The sequence below is a fragment of the Jaculus jaculus genome, chromosome 4 (genome assembly GCF_020740685.1).
Source record: "Jaculus jaculus isolate mJacJac1 chromosome 4, mJacJac1.mat.Y.cur, whole genome shotgun sequence".
Taxonomy (NCBI): domain Eukaryota; kingdom Metazoa; phylum Chordata; class Mammalia; order Rodentia; family Dipodidae; genus Jaculus; species Jaculus jaculus.
The window spans coordinates 17,970,150-17,990,978 of record NC_059105.1 but is presented as its reverse complement, the minus strand read 5'-3'; the positions used below and the strand labels follow the sequence as shown (position 1 = coordinate 17,990,978).

At 47.7% G+C, this 20,829-nt stretch overlaps 2 protein-coding genes across 4 annotated transcripts in view; both read right to left on the bottom strand.

Annotated features, from left to right (window-relative positions):
* Positions 1-7,571: 7,571 nt before the first annotated feature.
* Positions 7,572-8,614, bottom strand: LOC123460146 (mitochondrial import inner membrane translocase subunit Tim23-like; the record flags this gene model as incomplete). Its single annotated transcript, XM_045147749.1, has 1 exon — positions 7,572-8,614. A coding segment is annotated over one exon (549 nt), but the record flags the coding sequence as incomplete, so codon positions are not given.
* A 2,265-nt stretch (positions 8,615-10,879) lies between these two features.
* Armc9 (armadillo repeat containing 9) overlaps positions 10,880-20,829 on the bottom strand; it is a 183,580-nt gene continuing 173,630 nt past the window's right edge. For all 3 annotated transcript variants that reach the window (XM_045147325.1, XM_045147327.1, XM_045147326.1), the window contains exons 24-25: positions 13,135-13,307; positions 10,880-11,722 (exon numbers count right to left, since the gene is read on the bottom strand). In XM_045147325.1, coding sequence (XP_045003260.1) covers positions 11,700-11,722; positions 13,135-13,307 — 196 coding nt within the window. In that variant the 3' untranslated portion in view covers positions 10,880-11,699. The remainder of the gene's footprint in view (positions 11,723-13,134; positions 13,308-20,829) is intronic.

The window sequence follows — 20,829 nt, the reverse complement described above, 5'->3', positions numbered from 1 at the left end:
GTGTCTAATATAAGATGAATTTAGATTAAGACTATGTCCCTATATAAAACTTTTAGAGTATCCTTAAGAGTCTGTAAACAGTTGAAAAATCTCTAACTTTAGGCATGGTATTTAGGTTTAGCCTGAAAATTCTTTCCTATATATGCACATCTTTATTTACCTATTTTAACATTTTTATCTAAGTACCACTCAAAAGGCATTTTTTTTTTCTTTTTTGGTTTTTCAAGGTAGAGTCTCACTCTGGTCCAGGCTTACTTGGAATTAACTCTGTCATCTCAGGGTGGCCTTGAACTCATGGCAATTCTCCTACCTCTGCCTTCCGAGTGCTGGGATTAAAGGCGTGCGCCACCACGCCCGGCTCAAAAGGCATTTTTAATGAGCATTCTATGTCCCAACATTGAAAAAATTTTTCCCAGTTCCTTTAATCAATTCATCTTATCCCATTATTAACCACCTTTCTTATAAGGCTATTATGAAAACTACACCAAATTAATTAATCTCATTACTCACTAACAAGTGAGTAGTCTAAAGACAATGTTATGTCATTAATACCAATAAGACATTAAATTAAGGCAAATATTGTTGCTATCTTGAGGCAGGCTGGCCTAGAAGTCAGGTCTGTTGCCTCCTCCTTTTAAGTACATTACAACTTTTTTTTTTTTAAATACCTGATAAATTATCACTTTAGAGAGAATTCTGTTGTTTTTAATAATCCTCTATGAAAGTTGAAGTGGACCTAGAACATACATTTAGTAATTATATTTATGATATCATGTAACAAAGTTGACATTTTTTTTTTTCTTTACGTAAAACTTTAGTTCTTTATAGGCTGCAGTTAAATGTGACTTTTTTTTTTTCTTGCCGCTTTTTGGTGCGCTGTTGCGGCTGGGTGGGGCTTGTATCACCTTAGATGAGCCCTGCCTTACTCCCGGCACTCCCCAGGGGTCCGGTCTAGTACACGTGGAGGTAATGGCCAAGACGACTGCTGGGGGTCAAGGATTCGGACTACCTGAAGGGGAAAGGGGGGGCCTCCAGGACTGCCAGGAGGCCTCTGAAGAAGGCGGCCCACTGGGAGGCTGCTGAAGGAGTGGGCCCCCTGGGGGAGGAGGCAGAGACATGGCATCTGCATGGGCAGAGGGGCCATTGTCTGTCTGCCATCCGACTATGACCTAAGCCACTTTGGAGCGCTTGCAAAACTGGCTTGTAGTTTTGCTGCTTAAAGGGAGTGAGGAGAAATTTCCTTCCTGAACTTTTCATTTCCTAGCTAGAATAAGCTATGAGGATCCACATGGATGCCCAGAAATCCAGAAATGACCTGGACGACTTCTTCCCAAAAGGAGCCTGCCTCCCTCTGGGAGAGCTAATTCCCTTAACTTTCAGAAGAGCTCTTTTTTTTTTTTTTTTAATTTTTTTGTTTATTTTTATTTATTTATTTGAAAGCGACAGACAGAAAGAGGCAGAGAGAGAGAGAGAGAGGATGGGCGTGCTAGGGCCTCTAGCCACTACAAACGAACTCCAGATGCGTGCGCCCCCCTGTGCATCTGGCTAACGTGGGACCTGGGGAACCGAGCCTCGAACCGGGGTCCTTAGGCTTCACAGGCAAGCGCTTAACCGCTAAGCCATCTCTCCAGCCCTCAGAAGAGCTCTTATTCCATGAATCTAAGATATTTATATTTATAATTTGGTGGAAGGCAATGTTACCCATGACAGAGAAAGACTAGAAATGCCAAGACCAGAGGGCAACGTTCGCGAGGGCTGATTAGCCCCCCGGGGGAGTCACCAAAGCTCCGGGCGTGAGCCAGTCCACAAGTTTAAGAGGCCGGCGACCTGCCCTACAGGCTTTTAAGAGGCCGATGTGTTACCGGGTTTTTTTTTTGTCAGAGAGAAATAGATAGAGGGTTTTTGCCAACACCCAGCAGGCTGTCAGGGTCCAGGCAGCGGACAGCTGGCCTTCAGTCAATACTGAAGAGTGGCCTCTGCCAAGAGACGTCAGTTGCCAGTTCGTGTTTGGTCCCACGCGATGGCGCGAACCGAAAATAAAGAAGGAAAAAAGAGAAACCTGCCAGCCCTCAAAATATGGAGGCAAGGCCGCATGAGCCGATGTCTCCCAGTCCCTCTGGGAGAGCACTCACCCACCCTGTCCATCTCATCAGTGCCCCTGCAAGAATTGGGGCTGAGGCTTCAGCAGTGGGCTTGGTGTCTCTTCTGGGTGTAACTGCCAGCACCTGTGAAGGAGGGGGCGAGGAAGGGAGGAAAGACTTCACCCCGGGGAGAGGCTCTTCTATCACGTTCCTCCAGGTCACAGTATAAGAGATTTGATCAGGGTGTCCTAAAGGGGAGGAAGGAATCTGTCCCATGTTATTGAGTCAGGGGAGGAACATCCGTAGGATTAGGGCAATGACAAGACACACAAGTATTACAGACACGCAGGCCCCCCCCCCCCAGAAAATAATAGATGCGCGCTACAGATTCAGATCCCTGGTGGCCAGAAGAGTCTGAGTCCTTAGGGGACAGCTCAATAATGCCAAACACGGTACAGATGGGAGCAGGTCTCCCCAGCAGGTTTGCTCTGTCAGGGGCAGAGCCCCCACTCAGATTAGCAGGTTTGCTCTGTGCCAGAGGACAGAGCCCCCACTCAGATGAGGGGGCAGGACGTCTCTTGCGTCCTCCAGGTCTGTCCTTACAGTGCGTCCACTGGGACATATGACCTGATCAGAAAACAGATGCAGCTAGCCTACAGAGTGAAAGGAAAAAGAGAGCGCTCAGGTGGAAAACACCGACCGGTAGGAGAAGAAACCTTCAGGGTCTCAGGTTCGTTGGAGTCTCTGGGATCCAGGATGAGCCCCCAAGATGTTGTGCCAAGACCCCTGACCAGGAGCCAAGTCCCCCGGTCACCCAGGAGTCACCCAGAGAACCGCCACAGAAGCCGAGACACTCGAATGCAAAAGCAACAGGTTTCTTTATTGCAAGCCTAGGCCTGGGCTCCGTCCCCACAGTCCGGCACGGCGGTAGTGAGGGAGAGAGCCCCTTTCTTTTGAGGGAAGGGGTTCATATAGGAATTTGAACAAAGAAGTAGGGGATAGATACATGATTGGTTGATTTAATCAGTTCTGATTGGCTTGGGGTTTCAGCGGGCGAAGTTGGGGGCAGGCGCTGGGGGCACTCCAGGCAGATGAAGTCATCTGCATTGTCCTTGAAGTGGAGATTCCTCAGAAACGCTAGGGGTAAAGGCAGCAATTAAGGAAGCAAAGTTTACAAAAGCAAAAGGTCAGCACATTGACCGGCTAGTTCTCTATCTAAGTCAGGCCTGGGCCTTTTTTAAAAAATGGTTATATTTGGTCTCACACCTCCAGTCCCCCACTTTTTTTAGTGACTAGATCTTAAAAGCTGTAGTCTCAGGGTGGCCTCTAGCTCATGGCGATCCTACCTCTGCCTCCCCATTGCTGTGCTCTTCTTTTTCAAATTCTAGTTCTCTCTCTCTCTCTCTCTCTCTCTCCCTCTCTCTCTCGTGTGTGTGTGTGTGTGTGTGTGTGTGTGTGTGTGTATGTGTGTGTAGGCATGAACGTGCCCCAGCACACTGCAGAGGTTAAATGACAACCTTGGGTATCTGTCAGTTCTCACTTTCTGCCTTGTTTGAGTCAGGGTCTCTTGTGCACCACTGGCGAACGCTGGCTGGCACTGGAGTTTCCTCAGTCTCTGGTCTCCATCTCCCACCTCACCGCAGGAGAGCTAGGATGACAGCCATGCACCGTGGCATCTGGCTTTACACGAGTTTTGGGGATCTGAACGCAGGCTGTCACACTTGCAAGCAAGCACCTTTAACTGCTAAGCCATCTCTCCAGCCCCAAGGCTGGCACACTCACATGGCAAGCATTTTACCCACATAGCTATGGCCCCTGTCCCTTGGACTTCATTTTACCAAAGATTTTTTTTTTTTCTCTTGTGTTTTCGAGGTACGGTCTTGCTCTAGCCCAGGTGGACCTGGAATTCACTATGTCGTCTCAGGGTGGCCTAAAACTCATGGTGATCCTCCTACCTCTGCCTCTGAGTGCTGGGATTAAAGGTGTGTGCCAGTTAAATGATGCTGTTTGCATGATGAGAGAATTGTATATAACCAGTCATATGATTGTTCCTGAATGTATAGACAGGATTATGCCTGGACAGTTTTTCAATTTAAAGATTCTAAGTAGCCCCTGCTAAGGGAATATGATAATGTACTTTATTTTTCTAGCAGAAATTACTTGGATGTTTTTCCCCTGAAATGAAGTGTAATTCCTTTGTGTCTTGATTTAGTGATGTTTTATTTCCGTCAATTATTTGTATCTTAATATTTTTAGTAGCACCAGAAGAATCTGTTCTATGACAAACTTTTAAAATAATTTCTGTATATCATATATATGAAATGACTTTTATTGGGCAGCTTATCTTCCACTTCAAACTTATGGAACTATCATGTTAAAATAAAAAAAAAAGTAGGAAGATGCTTTGCTGTTAAAAAAAAAAAAAGGTGTGTGCCGCCACACCTGGCTCTTGGTCATTTCTAAAAATATTAATTTACTTGTGAAGAGAGAGGATGAACACACAGGGCCTCTTGCCACTGCAAACCATCTCCAGACATGTGCCACTTTGTACATCTGGCTTTATATGGGTACTGGGGAATGAAACCTGGGCTGGCAGGCTTTGCAAGTGAACAACTGTCTCTCAAGCCCCCTTGCTCTTTTGCTTCTTTTCTCTACTATCCTCTCAGATGCACTGCACTCCCAGGATTCATTTCCTACCCTGAGTAAGACTCATTAGGTCTGACTTTAAAAAGTTATTTGCGGGGCTGGAGAGATGGCTTAGCGGTTAAGCGCTTGCCTGTGAAGCCTAAGGACCCCAGTTCGAGGCTCGGTTCCCCAGGTCCCACGTTAGCCAGATGCACAAGGGGGCGCACGCGTCTGGAGTTCGTTTGCAGTGGCTGGAAGCCCTGGCGTGCCCATTCTCTCTCTTTCTCTCTATGTCTGTCGCTCTCAAATAAATAAAAAATGAACCAAAAAAAAAAAAAAAAACTTTAAAAGTTATTTGCGTAGCCAGGCGTGGTGGCGCATGCCTTTAATCCCAGCACTCGGGAAGCAGAGGTAGGAGGATTGCCATGAGTTCGAGGCCACCCTGAGACTCCATAGTGATTTCCAGGTCAGCCTGTGCTAGAGTGAGACCCGACCTCGAAAAACCAAGAAAAAAAGTTATTTGCAAGCAGAAATATGTGTGTGTGTGTGTGTGTGTGTGTGTGTGTGTATAGCTATAGATATATATAGAGTATAGACACATCAAGGCCCCTAACCGCTGCAAACAAACTCCAGATGCATGTGCCACTTTGCACATCTGGCTTATGTGGTATTGCAGTCAGGTTCACATTGCTGGCAGAAATCACCCGACCAAGAGCAGCTTTTGGCATAAAAATGGTTTATTTTTGGCTCACAGATTTGAGGGGAAGCTCTATATGGCAGGGGAAAACAACGACATGAGCAGAGGGTGGACATCACCCCCTGTCCAACAGCAGATGGACAATAGCAACAGGAGAGTGTGCCAAACACTAGCAAGGGGGCGCTGGCTATAACTCCCATGAGCCCCACCCCAACAATACACTGCCTCCAGGAAGCGTTAATCCCCAAATCTCTATCAGCTGGGAACCTAGCAGTCAGAACACCTAAATTTATGGAGGACACCTGAATCAAACCACCACACATGGGTACTGGGGAATTGAACCCAGGTCGTTGGGATTTGCAGGCAAGCACCTTAACCACTGGGCAATCTCTCCAGGCCAGGTCTACCACCTCTTCCTCCTAGAACTCTTCCATCATGTCCACTTGGGCTGATGTTCTGGTGTGGACTGTAGCTACTCACAAGGGCCGAGAATTCTCCTTAGAAGATGAACAGCAAGCTGGGTGTAGTGGTGCACACTTTTAATCCCACACCTGGGAGGCTCAGTTAGGAGGATCACCATGAGCTTGAGGCCAGCCTGGAGCTACAGAGCAAATTCTAGGTCAGTTTGGGCTAGAGTGAGACCCTACCTTGGGGAAAAAAAAAAGGATGAACAGCAATTTGTGGGCCAATGGGACTCTGTCTCTAATGTCCCAACAGAGCAGCTCCAAAGGATATATGTGTTCATCTGAATTAAAATGGGGACGTGCTGAGGCTAGAGAGATTGCTCAGTGGTTAAGGTGCTTGTCTATAAAGCCTAATGGTCCAGGTTTGATAAAGCCAGATGCACAAGATGGCACATGTGTCTGGAGTTCATTTGCAGTGGCTGGAGGCCTTAGCATGCCCATCCTAATTCTCTCTCTCTCCCTCCTTACAAATAAATAAAAATAGAATGTAAAAAAAACCACAAAACAAAAAACGGGGAGGCACCATCACAGTGGGGAAAGGGCCCTGATAGATTTAGTTTTTACAAGAGAGGTACGTGCTGGGCACCCTCTAGGTGGCAGCTGTTCAGTAATGCCCGCTGTGGGATCAGCAGCTTGTGTCCATGTCCTCCCATGCAGAGTCATGCCTTGGCCATGTGATCTGCCTGGGCACGTGGGAGAACACCACACAGTTGGGAGAGACTGAGAGCAGTTGGGCAGTGGAAGCAGCGGGACTGCCGCGAGCAACCCGCAGTCGGCGTGCTGGAAGACGAGGCCCTGCCGGAGCGCAGGGGGCTCGGGCAAGCCAACTGCCAGGTGTGAGCGAGGCTTCTGCCTGCCCTCTGACCACCGTTGCACAACGGAGTCCACACAAGCCCAGCAGAAGAACAGAGCCCAGCCTCCATTGCTAATCCATGTCATTATAAAGCCAGCAAGTGGTTACTTTAAGCCAACAGATTTTGGAGGAGGTTTGTTAGGTGCAAAGGCTAACCACACCATCCTTAAGGCAAGTCACCATGAGGACTGTCTAGGGAAATGAGAATGGTCAGGCAAACAGGACCAGGCCCTGGGCCCTGGAAGCCCCCCAACATCCTGAGGGTTTGCCTTGCACTTAAGATGTAAGGGAGGACTTAGAAACTTCATGATCAACATAACACTTGTGGCTGGGCATGGTGGCACACATCTTTAATCTCAGCAGTTGGAGGCACAGGTAGGAGGATCACTGAGTTTGAGGCCACCCTGAGACTATATAATGAATTCCAGGTCAGCTTGGGCTAGAGTGAGACTCTATATCGAAACTGCACCTCTCAAAAAATAATAAACGCCTGGCTTTATTTTGTATTATTGACTTCCATAATTATAGACAATAAACCATAATCCCCCCATTTTTTTATTTAACTTTTTTAAAAGTTCTATTTCACCCTTTATTTGGAAGATAGGGTGTTGCAGTCCAGTTCGCATTGCTGGTAGAAATCACCCAACCAAGAGCAGCTTTTGGGAAAAAGAGATTTACTTTGGCTTATAGGCTCGAGGGGAAGCTCCACGATGGCAGGGGAAAACGATGGCATGAGTAGAGGGTGGACATCACCACCTGGCCAACATAAGGTGGACTACAGCAACAGGAGGGTGTGCCAAACACTGGCATGGGGAAACTGGCTATAAAGCCCATAAGCCTGCCCCCAACAATACACTCCCTCCAGGAGGCGTTAATTCCCAAATCTCCATCAGCTGGGAACCTAGCATTCAGAACACCTAAGTTTATGGGGGACACCTGAATCAAACCACCACATAGGGTAATATACCAGTTTCAGATATTAACCCAACAGTGACAAAGTGTTGACACTAAGAATGCCCTGAAGTCAGGAAGTAAGTGGTTTCCAGTTGGGGTGCAGGAGAACAAGTGTAAGATCCTTTCCAAAGGAGAGAGGACATTACTCAGTGAGCCACCACAGGGCCTGGCTTCAACTCACCAAGGGCAGGTAGTGCAATCCTGGCCAGCCACCTGTGACCTTCATCACAGCAAGTCAGAACCCCAACTGTTCAAAGGGATTGTAGGTACAAGAGAGGAGGCGACTCCAGACTGAATGGATCGGGGTGTCTCCATTCAGGAGGTGGCAACATCTTCATCAGCGTGGCTGTGGGAGTGGGAGCCTTGCACGTGCTCCTGGTACTCACACAGCTCAGGGCCTGGTACGTGTAAGTCCTGCCAGGCCACCTCGCGCTGCTCCGCCAAGACCACCTGTACACGTAGACGACATGCCTGCCATGGCTCCGGCGGCTACAGTGTTGAGGTCATCTTCTGCCCCTCGTGTTTTCTCAACGATAACACCAACTGCGCTGTACAGTAAAGCCAGAGGACCTGGAGTGTTAGCCCAAAGGGCTCCTTGCCTAGTCACCGTATTCAAACTCTGTGCATTTCTTGGCTTGGACCAGGCCACGTTCTGGGTTTCCTTCAAGCCTAGCCGAAGACCGCTGGGTGCCCCAAATGCAGCCCCTGTCGTGCAACATGCAAATCGGCCTCGGGTTTTATTAGCTCCAGTCAGCAGAACAGACTCGTCTGTATCCTGAACAAGATATCCTGGATCCATGTTCAAATAAGGAGACAGAGGGTTCATACCAGCTAGCGGGACGCCTGCCACGTCAGTGTGCCAGTGACCCGCTCCTCCCACTCGCAAGGGCCGGCCAGTCCCCCGCGGTTCTACTGCCGGTGCCCCGCCGCTCCCGGGGGGTCACTGGCAGCAAGCGGCCGCAGGCCTCCCTGCCACTAGGGCCAAGCTTGGCGGCACACAGCCATCTTCAACATGCTGGCCTTCTGGACGGACGCCGGCTGGCCAGGTAGGGTCTCACTCTGGTCCAGGCTGACCTGGAATTACTATGTCGTCTCAGGGTGCACTCGAACTCACGGTGATCCACCTTCCTCTGCCTCCCGAGTGCCAGGATTAAAGGTGTGCGCCACCACGCCCAGCTTTAATTAACTTTGGGCCAAGTCCTCCATAATCTGTTGCCCATTCTTGGTATCTCACTGGCAGACAAGCTTCTTGCTGTTAAATTCCTCCCCTTCTGCAGGTAGGGTCTCATTCTAGCTCAGGCTGACCTGGAATTCACTACGTAGTCTCAGGGTGGCCTCTAATTCAAGCCTATCCTCCTACCCTGCCTCCCAAATGCTGGGATTAAAGGCATGTGCCGCCATTCCCAGCTTTAAACATTTTTTAAAAGATATTTTTATTTATTTGCGAGTGGGTGGTGGTGGTGGTGGAGAGAGTGGGCACTCCAGGGTCTCTAGCTGCTGCAAAGGAACTCTCGATGCATGCGCCACTTTGTGCTTCTGACTTTATGTGAACACTGGGGAATCGAACCCAAGTTGTCAGGCTTTGCGAGCAAGCACCTTTAACAGCTGCGCCATCTCTCCAGCCCCTATTTGTTGATATTCTAATAAAGCAAGGTTGGAGAGATGGCTTGTGGTTAAACGCTTACAAAGCTTATTGGTCAGGGTTCAGTTTCCCAGTATCCACGTAAAGCCAGTGATGCATGTATCTGTAGTTCATTTGCAGTGGCAAGAGGCCCTGGCACACCTATCCTCTCTCTCTCTGCTTGCAAATGAATAATAAAATTTTTAAAAAGTAGAAGATAAATGCCTAAGGCAGGAGGATGCTGAATTTGATGTCATTCTGAACTACACACGTTTCAGACCAGCATGGGTTACATACAGGAGTTCCTGTCAACCTTACGCCAGGTGTGGTGGTGCACACCTTTAACCCCAGTACTTGGGAGGCAAAGGTAGGAGGATCGCTGTGAGTTTGAGGCCACCCTGAGACTACATAGTGAATTCCAGGTCAGCCTGAGCTACAGTGAAACCCTACCTTGGGGAAAAAAAAAAATTCTTACCTTCAGCCTTGGAATGTAGACGTGTGCCTGGGAGGGGCCTCAAAGGGGTGTGATGAGAGGCCCTGATGCTATTTACTTGTCTGAAGAATCACTCAGACCCCTACTGGTAATCTCTGTGTGTGCGGACCCCAGCTGGAGTCTCTTTACATGTCTAAAATACTATCTTTTCTTCTCTCCGAATGAGCAATCACCAGCCAGACGTCTGCTCAGCTGTGGGCTTGAGGGAGAGACAGCCGTTGCCTTCACTGCCGGGGAGGTTCTGGGCTGAAAAGACGACTCTCTTAGGCTTGGCGTCTGCTGCTCCCACTCCTGGCGGGGAAAGGCTGTGCCAGGCAACAGCACCTGAGGAATTCTGGGTGTGGGCTGATGGGAAAGGAGCGCTTTTTTCTCTGTGACATTCTCAGGCCATTCATCTCCACCTTCTCTATGCTATTTCCAAGTTTCGCCGCACACAGACTCCCCTCTTCTCCGCCCAAGCCCCACGCTGGCGGCAGATGGCTCTGCTGTTTACACTTTAAGGATCTGTAGGTCAAGCCGGGGGGCCAGAGGGTGCCTCAGGCCCACAGCTCACAGCCTTCTTTTCTTTTTCAATTTTTTTTTTTTTTTGGTTTATTTATTTATTTGAGAGCAAAAGACAGAGAGAGAGAAAGAGGCAGAGAGAGAAAGAATGGGTGCGCCAGGGCTTCCAGCCACTGCAAACGAACTCCAGACGCGTGCGCCCCCTTGTGCGTCTGGCTAACGTGGGTCCTGGGGAATAGAGCCTCGAACTGGGGTCCTTAGCATAGTCTTGTTTTCTGAGAACAAGGAGGGTTGCACACCTTTATGAAATATGGAGGTGTGGCTGCCAAGGCTACTCACATCACAGAGAAATCTAATGTGCCTAGCCTGGTGCTACTGCCAAGAACTCCCCAAATTACCCAGGGTCCCAATCCTTAACCAGCTCCCAACCTCTAAGGATAACCTGGCTCTTGTCTGCTCAAGGGTCCGAGGTTGTCTCCTCTGCCCGCCCTTCCGATGAGTCAGATGACACGGAATAACATTGTCTGGTGTTTCCAGTGAAGGTCAGGGCAGGCAGGTGGACACACACACACACACACACACAAAACCAATTAGTTTAATTAGTTTACTATAGCTTGGGAAACATTCAGGACACCTGTACCACGCTGACTCTGCAGGCAAATTTCCTTCCTCTGTCCTAAGACTTGGGCCTGATGTCACCCTCAGCAAGGAAGAGGGTTGTGGTGGGATTGGTGATTGTGCTGGTGGCGCCAGTGCACTCACTGTGACACAGGAATTAAACAGGTCACCTTGCTAAGGCCTTTACACCTGTGTGCTGGAGTGCGGAGATGCTCTGGACCCTGGAACTCGAGATGTTCTTTATGAGCGGCGACGGGAGGAAGCGAGGCTATTGTTTTGTTGAGGCACATGGCTTGGGTATGAGTTTTCCTTTTCCTCCCTGTTTATTTGCAGCTGGCCAAGTGAGAAGTGACGAGCTAGCTTCCACGAGCTTTCCTGGCTGGCAGTGTGGGAAATGGCCTGCTCATCCTCTCAAGTCCAGATGGCACTTGCTCGTTGGTCTGGCCTTGCACTGTGCCCAGCCTGGGGCCTCTGAAGGCGGAGGAAGGTGAATCCAGAATTTTCCATCCCTGGGGCCAAGAGGTGTCTTTAGGGCAAAGGCTCCTCATCTGGGTGTGAAGGGTAGCCAGAGAAGTTCCCTCACCAGAAGGCCAGCCGTGGCCTCCCAGCCCTCCTCTGTGGCTGTGCCCAGGAGATGGGGCTTCAGCAGGTTCGGTTCTGGGCAGCCTGGAGTGCTGGCCGTCCTCAGCTTCCCTCCGCCCCATGCTGCCTGGACCTCTGTGCCCACAAGCTGGTGGGGAGTGGGAAGCTGGCTGGTCCCCAGGCAGCGTGGTGGAGACAGCTAGGGAGTCTTCACTTCCTGTAAGCCTGGCTGCCTGGAAGAGAAGGGCCAGAGCGAGATGCCAGTGCCAAGTGGTCTCTGCACAGAACTCCTCTGTCCCGTACAATCCCTTCTTTCAATCCACTCGTGTGCAAACCGAATAAAGAGAGCGTTCCCTCAAAGGCCCCAGCTCTGCGGCCCGGCCTTCCCTACGGGAAGCAGGCAGCTTGGATGGGTGGCTGGGGGAGCTCACACGTGTGCGAGTCCACAGGACACCTGGAACCCACCACACAGAAGCTGTGCCTGTCAGGCTGGGGCCACATGACAAGACTGGTTAAGTGGTGGACCAGATAGGGGTTGTTACACTCATTATCAGCAACAGAGGCTCCCTGACCCTGTGCAGCCTGCAAAGGAAACAGGAGCAGAGGTCTGTCTACCTTCCTCCTGGCCAGGCTTTCCATGCCCCCTGGTGCTGCCTCTGGGCCTGGGACCTGAGCCACATTACTGTGTGTTTCCAGTGGGACAGGGAGGGCCCATGGTAGCTTAGCCACAGCCTGTTACCAGCACTTGGCTAGAATGTCCAGGGCCTAGCCAAGGAAGACAGTGGGGAGGCCTGGGGGTGGTGACAGAAATGTGTGTATCCTGAGTATGTCTTGCTTTGCTGCCTGACATTATTTGCTCTGTCCTTTGCTTCCCTTATTTATTTATTTACTTATTTTTGGTTTTTCGAGGTAGGGTCTCACTCTAGCCCAGGCTGACCTAGAATTCACTATGGAGTCTCAGGGTGGCCTTGAACTCATAGCGATCCTCCTACCTCTGCCTCCCGATTGCTGGGATTAAAGGTGTGCGCCACCACACCCGGCTTATTTTTTATTTTTTTTTTTGAGGTAGAGTCTCATTCTAGCCCAGGCTGACCTGGAATTCCCTATGTAGTCTCAGGGTGGCCTCGAATGCTTCCTTTATTTTCAGTAAAGACCTGCCCGCTGTGGTGGGGAGGTGTGTGTGGGTAGGAGCAGACACTGATAAGAAAGAGAGAAGTGGTCCTGACAGTGGGCAAAAAGGAAGGAAGTGGACCCTGGGGTAGACTGGGGACCTTTGAGCCAGCCAGACCTGGTCTTCCTGGCCGGTCTGGCCCTGGCCTGCAAAGAGGCACCTATTTCTGTTTGCCCTGCAGTCTGCCTGGCCAGCCCTGGGGGTCCTTCAGCGACATGGCTGTTGAGGCTCCGTTTGGGAGGGTGCCCCTACCAGAAAGTGGGCCTGGGTTTCAGGGCTTACGGATGAGGCATGAGCACTGGATAAGTGGGAAAAATTATTGAAGTTCTGGGACAAGGAAAGCCTTGGTCCTGTAGAGAAAGAGAAGCAGGCGGGCATTTCTTATCTGCCTGGTGGGCACACCCAGGGTTCACGAGCCTGATGTGGGATGGAAATGCTTTTCCTGAGCCTCTGCCAGGTCCCCGGTTAACTTACTCTTCAGGCCCCGCGAGGAAGAGGCTGTGGAGCCAGGGCGGCTGGCCTGCTGTGGGCCACCTGAGGAGAACTGAGGGGCCAGAGCTGATGCTTTCGCCTTAGGTGGGTTCAGCTCCAGGGGCTCTGGAGTGCGGGAGGTCCAGGGTTTGCAGGTGAATGCTGGTGTATATTCCCTGGGAGACAAACAAAGTATAATCTGCAGTCACGGCTACTACACAAATGGCTAGGGATTGAAATCATAGGTGAGAAAGGCTTCTATTCTTATGAGCCCTAATAGATGCCAGACAAAACCCCTAGCCTGTGAAGCTCACATTTTAGGTGAGGTCAGAAATGATGAAAAAGAAACACAGGGCTGGAGAGATGGCTTAGCACTTAAAGCACTTGCCTGTGAAGCCTAACGACCCAGGTTCGATTCCCCAGGACCCATGTACGCCAGATGCACTAGGTGGTGCATGCATCTGGAGTTTGTTTGCAGTGGCTGGAGGCCCTAGCATGCCCATTCTCTCTCTCTATCTGCCTCTCTCTTTCTCAAATAAATAAATAAAATATTTTTATTTATTTATTTATTTTTTGGTTTATTTTTATTTATTTATTTGAAAGTGACAGGGAGAGAAAGAGGCAGATATATATAGAGAGAATGGGTGCGCCAGGGCTTCCAGCCACTGCAAACGAACTCCAGACGCATGTGCCCCCCTTGTGCATCTGGCTAACGTGGGACCTGGGGAACCGAGCCTTGAACCGGGGTCCTTAGGCTTCACAGGCAAGTGCTTAACCACTAAGCCATCTCTCCAGCCCGATAAATAAATAAAATATTTTTAAAAAGAGAAATACATGCCAAGTGGGAAAGAAGAGGGGAAGGGGAACAACACCTGTGACAGTATCGACATCTTATTATTTTGTTTTATCTTATTTTATTTGATGCAAGCCCAACAGACTGGCCTTTTTTTTTTTTTTAATGTGAGAGAAACAGAGACAGAGAGAGGGAGAGAACTGGCATGTCAGAACCTGCAGCCACTGCAATGGAACTCCAGACACATGTGCCACCTTATGTACATCTATGAGCTTTTATGCTTGAGTCACTTTGTACATCTGACTTACACGGGACCTGGAGAGTTGAACATGGGTCCTTAGGCTTTGCAGGCAAGTGCCTTAACTGCTAAGCCATCTCTGCAGCCCATGACATTTTATTCTATCAAATTTATTAGTTTAAAGCTGGGCGTGGTGGTGCACCCCTTTAATCCCAGCACTCGGGAGGTTGAGGTAAGGAGATCGCTGTGAGTTCAAGGCTAGCCTGAGACTACATAGTGAATTCCAGGTCAGCCTGGGCTAGAGTGAGACCCTACCTCGAAAAAAAAAACAACAACAACAACAACAAAAAGAACTGGAACTTTAAATTGGGAAAAGACTGGCACCAAAACTATCTCTATTTAAGGCAGCAAGTCTTCTAAGAAGGTACAAAAGATGGAGGTTTGACCCTACTGCTACATATTGTGTGTGAGTGCATGTGTGTGGCTGTATATGCACATGTATGTGTGTGTGCCCAGAGGCCAGAGGATAATACTTACACCTTCTTTTTTTAAAATTTTAAAATATTTATTTATTTTCAAGATGCATGTGCTACTTCGTGCATTTGGCTCTATGTAGGTACTGGGGACTCAAACCCAGGTCATTTAGCTTTATAGGCAAGTGCCTTAACCACTGAATCATCTCTCTAGCTCCTCCACCTCTTTTTTTTTTTGTTTTGTTTTATTTTTGTTTTTTGAGGTAGGGTCTCACTCTAGCCCAGGCTGACCTGGAATTCACTATGTAGTCTCAGGATGGCCTCGAACTCATGGCGATCCTCCTACCTCTGCCTCCAGAGTGCTGGGATTAAAGGCGTGTACCACCACGCCCAGCACTCCACCTCCTTTTCTGAGACGTTTTCACTTAAAGCCAGGGCTCACTGACTCACTAGTCTAGCTAGCCAGCTTGCTCCAGGGGTCCCTGGCTGCCTCCCAAGTGCTGGGATTGTAGGTGTGTCCATAATGCTTGTCTAGAATTTATGTGGGGGTTGGGAGCCTGAACTCAGGTCCTCATGCTTGTGGGCAAGCACTTTACTGAGCCGCTGCCCTAGTCCCAATAAAACTGACTTTCATTTTGCTTGTAGTATTGTCCTCCAAATATTCCCCAGGATGCCCCTCCTCACGTGCGTTTCCTTCGCTGCAGTGGTGGCCCAGGCTGTCCTGAACTGCTCTGCTGTCCTGAGCACCGTCCCATCTTCTAGGTGTCTGTATATCCTCCATCCTGACCACTTATAACTGTGCCTGCTTTTAAATGTATATTTGTTTATTTGTAAGCAGAGAGAGAAAGAGAAGGGAAGGAGTGGAAAAGGGAAGGTAGGGAGGGGAGAAAGAAGAGAGGAGAGGAGACATGAAGAGAATGGGCACACCGGGACATAGTGCCATTGGAAATTAACTCCAGATGCTCACACCACTTTGTGCATCTGGCTCTACACTGGTACTGGGGGATCATGCCTGGGTAGTTACACTCTGCAGGAAGCACTTTAGCTGCTGAGCCACCTCTCCAGTCCATGTGCCCTGTTTTGTTTTGTTTCTTTAAATTTATTATTTGAGAGAGTGAGAGATAAAGGGGGGGAAGAGAGAATGGGTGTGCCAGGGCATCCACCCACTGCAAATGAACTCCAGAAGCCATATGCTCTGTTTTATCTGCTTAGCTGTAACCTATTAAGTCTTTCTTCCCTTGCCACTCACTGATAAACCGTGTGAAGTGCTGGGATAAAAAAATCAACCAGTTAAATTCTGTTTCTTGCAAGTTTAAAGTGTGGCTATCTGGTAGCAAGTCAGGATGTAAGATAGTGACTTGGCTAATAGTTTTATCATATAGAAAAGATAGAAGATATAGAGGATAATAGCTGGGTTTGGATGTGCACACCTTTCATTTCAGCACTTGGGAGGCTGAGGCAGGAGGATCACCATGAGTTTGACAGTAGCCTGGAATACAGAGTTCTAGGTCAGCTTGGGCTTAGGTGAGACCTCTAAATAAAAAAAAGAAAGCTGCTTGGGGCTGGGGAGATGGCTCAGTACTTGCTTGCAAAGCCTACCAGCCAGGGTTCAATTTCCCCAGTACCCACTTAAAGCCAGATGCATAAAGTGGCACATGCATCTGTAGTTAGTTTGCAGTGGCTGGAGGCCCTGGTGTACCCATTCTCTCTTCTATTTCTCTGCTTGCGAATAAATAAAAATCTTTTTCTTTTTAAAGTACCACAAGCATCTGGCACTTGTTTACAGTGGCAAGAGACCCTTGTGTGCCAATACATACATATAAATATTTATTTTTTAAAAAGAAGCTGAGCAGGCATGGTGGCACACACTTTTGATCTCAGCACTCAGGAGGCAGAGGTAGGAGGACCGCCATGAGTTTGAGGCCACCCTGAGAATGCAGAGTGAATTCCAGGTCAGCCTGGGCTAGAGTGAGACCCTGCCTCAAAAAACTAAAAGAGAGCTTCTGGGCTGGGGGTGGGGGGCGGGGTGGCCCAGCAGTTAAGGTGCTTGCCTGCAAAGCTTAACAACCGGGGTTGTTCAGTTCCTCAGTACTCATGTAAAGCCAGATGCACAAGGTGGCCCATGCATCTGGAGTTTGTAGTGGCCAGAGGCCCTGCCACACCCATTCTGTCTGTATCTCTTCTCTCTGCTTGCCAATATCCATACACATATATCTATATCTATATCTATATCTATATCTATATCTATATCTATCTATCTATTTAAAGTCTATTCATTTGGCATGTGTGCATGTTTGTGTATGTGTGTGTGGATACACATGTGTCATGTCATGTGCGTGGAGGCCAGAGGACAACTCTCTAGCCCTTCTTGGCTTTCTACCTGGTCTGAGGCAGAGTCTCACATTCACTACTCTACTGGAACTTTCAGGAAGTCCTCTTGTCTCTGCTTCTTTTCTTGGTACCGGCACACTGGGATTACAGAAGGCGGAACAGCTTTTGGCTTTGATATATGCTCTGGGGATCTGAGCTCAGGTACTCTAGAGTTGTGTGGCAAACATTTTATTCACTGAATACTTCAGCTCTCCAGCCCTTAGTTTGGTTCAAAATTTTAAAAAAATCGTCTAAAGACTTACAGTTTTAGTGATCTGCAATTTATTACACTGTGGAAGATTAGATTATTTATATTATAAAGACTTTATTTATTTTAATTTAAAATGCAGACAGAGAAGCCAGGTGTGGTGGCGCACGCCTTTAAAAATCCTAGCACTTGGGAGGCACAGGTAGGAAGATCGCCGTGAGTTCGAGGCTACCCTGAGACTCCATAGTGAATTGCAGGTCACCCTGAACTACAGTGAGACCCTACCTCGAAAAACCAAAAAAAAAAAAAAAAAAAAAGAAAGAAAAGCAGAGAGAGAGAAAGAGAATTGGCATGCCAGGGCCTCAGCCACTGAAATCAAACTCTAGACACTTACACTACCTAGTGGGCATGTATGAACTTGTGTTTGTCTCACCTTTGTGTGTCTGGCTTATGTGGGATCTGGAGAGAGATGAAACATAGGTCCTTAGGCTTCACAAGCAAACACTTTAACTGCTAAGCAATCTTTTCAGCCCTAAAGACTTTTTTGTTTAATATATATACACTATATATATGTAAATATTTATTTATTTAGAGAGAGAGAGAGGAAGAGGCAGAGAGAAAGAGAATGGGTGTGATAGGGCCTCTAGCCACTGCAAAGGAACTCCAGACACATGCGCCCCCTTGTGCATCTGGCTTACGTGGGTCCTGAGGAATCTAACCAGGGTCCTTAGGCTTCACAGGCAAATGCCTTAAATGCTAAGCCATTCTCCAGCCCAAGATGGAAAGTTTTAATGAGATATGTAGGGGAGGCAGGGAGAGAAATGCACACTTTATTATAATTATTATTATTATTATTATTTTTTTGGTTTTTCGAGGTAGGGTCTCACTCTAGCCCAGGCTGACCTGGAATTCACTATGTAGTCTCAGGGTGGCCTTGAACTCACAGTGATCCTCCTACCTCTGCCTCCCGAGTGCTGGGATTAAAGGCATGCGTCACCACGCCCAGCTCTATAATTATTTTTTTTAAAGATATCCAACAGTAGATACTGCAAGCCTTAAATTTGGCCAGCCAGGCCAAATGAGCCAACTGGTACAATGGTGGCATGTCTGTTTTGGGGGAAACCAACCACCCTCTAATTTGACTGGAGGCTTGCTCCATGGGAAGGAATACATCCCTGATACTGAAAACCTACAACAGGGGTAGTCATGAGCCCTAGGGGTATAACGTCTACTGGTGTCTGGCTAGATGTACATAGTATGCTCACCAAAATGCCCAGTAAGCACTTCTCTTAATGTTCATACCCATATATTAATGTTACTCTCACTTTTGGTTAGAGAAGCTTCTCTTTTCAGATGGCAGTGACGTTGGGATGACTCAGAAGGCATCATGGTGCTGAGAAGAAGTGACAGAGGAGTGCTCAGCACTGAAATATCTCTATCCCATGCTCAGGGTTCATTGCAAAAGAGGTGGTAGAAAGAATGTAAGAGCCAAAGGAAGGGTAGGACTCCTTACAAAGTGCTCCTCCAGACACAAAATGGCTGGATATCCATTACCTCACAGTGGCTGACACTACCTACACAAGACCATCATAATAGGAAAAGATTGGGCTGGAGAGGTGGCTTAGTGGTTAAGCACTTGCCTGTGAAGCCTAAGGAACCTGGTTCGAGGCTTGATTCCTCAGGACTCACGTTAGCCAGATGCACAAGGGGGCGCACACATCTGCAGTTCGTTTGCAGTGGCTGGAAGCTCTGGCGTGCCCATTCTCTCTCTCTCTCTGCCTCTTTCTCTCTGTCACTCTCAAATAAATAAAAATAAACAAAAAAATTTAAATAGGAAAAGATCATGACATCAAAATAAAAGAGAGACTGATTGAGAGGGGGAGGGGATATAATGGAGAGTGGGATTTCAAAGGGGAAAGTGGGGGGAGGGAGGGAATTACCATGGGCTATTGTTTACAATTATGGACATTGTCAATTTAAAAAAAAAGCAGGATCCTGGGGCTAGAGAAATGACTTAATAGTAAGGTACTTGCCTGCAAAGCCAAAGGATCCAGGTTCAATTCCCCAGGACCCACGTAAGCCAGATGCACAAGGGGTACATTTGGAATTTGTTTACAGTGGCTGGAGGCCCTGCCACACCCATTCTCTCCCTCTCTCTCCTTGCTTATTTCTCTCCCTTTCTCTCTCTCTCTCTGCCTATTTCTGTATCTCTCAAATAAATAGATAGTAAATATTTTTTTCTTAAAAAGCAGGATCCAGGCTGGAGAGATGGCTTAGCGGTTAAGCGCTTGCCTGTGAAGCCTAAGGACCCCGGTTCGAGGCTCGGTTCCCCAGGTCCCACGTTAGCCAGATGCACAAGGGGGTGCACACGCGTCTGGAGTTCGTTAGCAGAGGCTGGAAGCCCTGGCGTGCCCATTCTCTCTCTCTCCCTCTATCTGTCTTTCTCTCTGTGTCTGTCGCTCTCAAATAAATAAATAAAAAATGAACAAAAAATATTTAAAAAAAAAAAAAGTAGGATCCTTCAATTTGTTGCCTCCAAGAAACTTACCTTTCTACAAAGGATGGACACTATCTTAGGGTGAAAGGTTGGAAAATGGTGTTTCAAGCAAATGGGCCTAGAAGTCAAGCAGGTGTCACTATCCTAATATCTGACAGGGTAGACTTGAGACCAACATTAGTTAGGAAAGATAAGGAAGGTCACTTTGTATTGATTAAAGGGACACTCCAACAGGAGGACATTACAATCCTAAACATATATGCACCTAACATGGGAGTTCCCAGTTTCATCAATCAAATGCTATTTGAACTAGGGTCACAAATAACACCAAACACAGTTATAGTGGTTGTCTTCAACATCCCACTCTCATTAATCGACAGGTCATTCCACAAAAAATAAACAGAGAGGTATCTGGATTAAAGGAGGTCATAGAAGAAATGGACCTAACAGATATATACAGGACATTCCATCCAAATGCTGCAGAATACACATTCTTTTCAGCAGCACATAGAACATTCTCTAAAGTAGACCATATATGAGGACATAGCAAATCATAACAAACACAGAAAAATTGAAATAATTCCTTGCATTCTATCTGATCATAATGGAATCAAACTACAAATAACAAGAAAAGCTATAGAGCATACACAAAATCATGGAAACTAAACAATACACTACTAAATGATGAATGGGTCAATGAAGAAATCAAGAAGGCAATCAAAAATTCACTGAATCAAATGACAATGAGAACACGACATACCAAAACCTTTCAGACACAATGAAGGCAGTCCTAAGAGGGAAATTTATAGCTCTAAGTGCCTATATTAAGAAATTAGCAAGGTCACAAGTAAGCAACTTAATGCTTCACCTTAAGGCCTTAGAAAAAGAAGAACAAGGCAAAACAAAAATCAGTAGATGGGGGCTGGAGAGATGGTTTAGCAGTTAAGGTGTTTGCCTGCAAAGTCAAAGGATCCTGGTTCGATTCTCCAGGACCCACGTAAGCCAAATGCACAAGGGAGTGCATGCATCTGGAGTTCGTCTGCAGTGGCTGGAGGCTTTGGCATGACCATTCTCTCCTCCTTTCTTTCTCTCTGATTCTTTCTATCAATTTAATTTAAA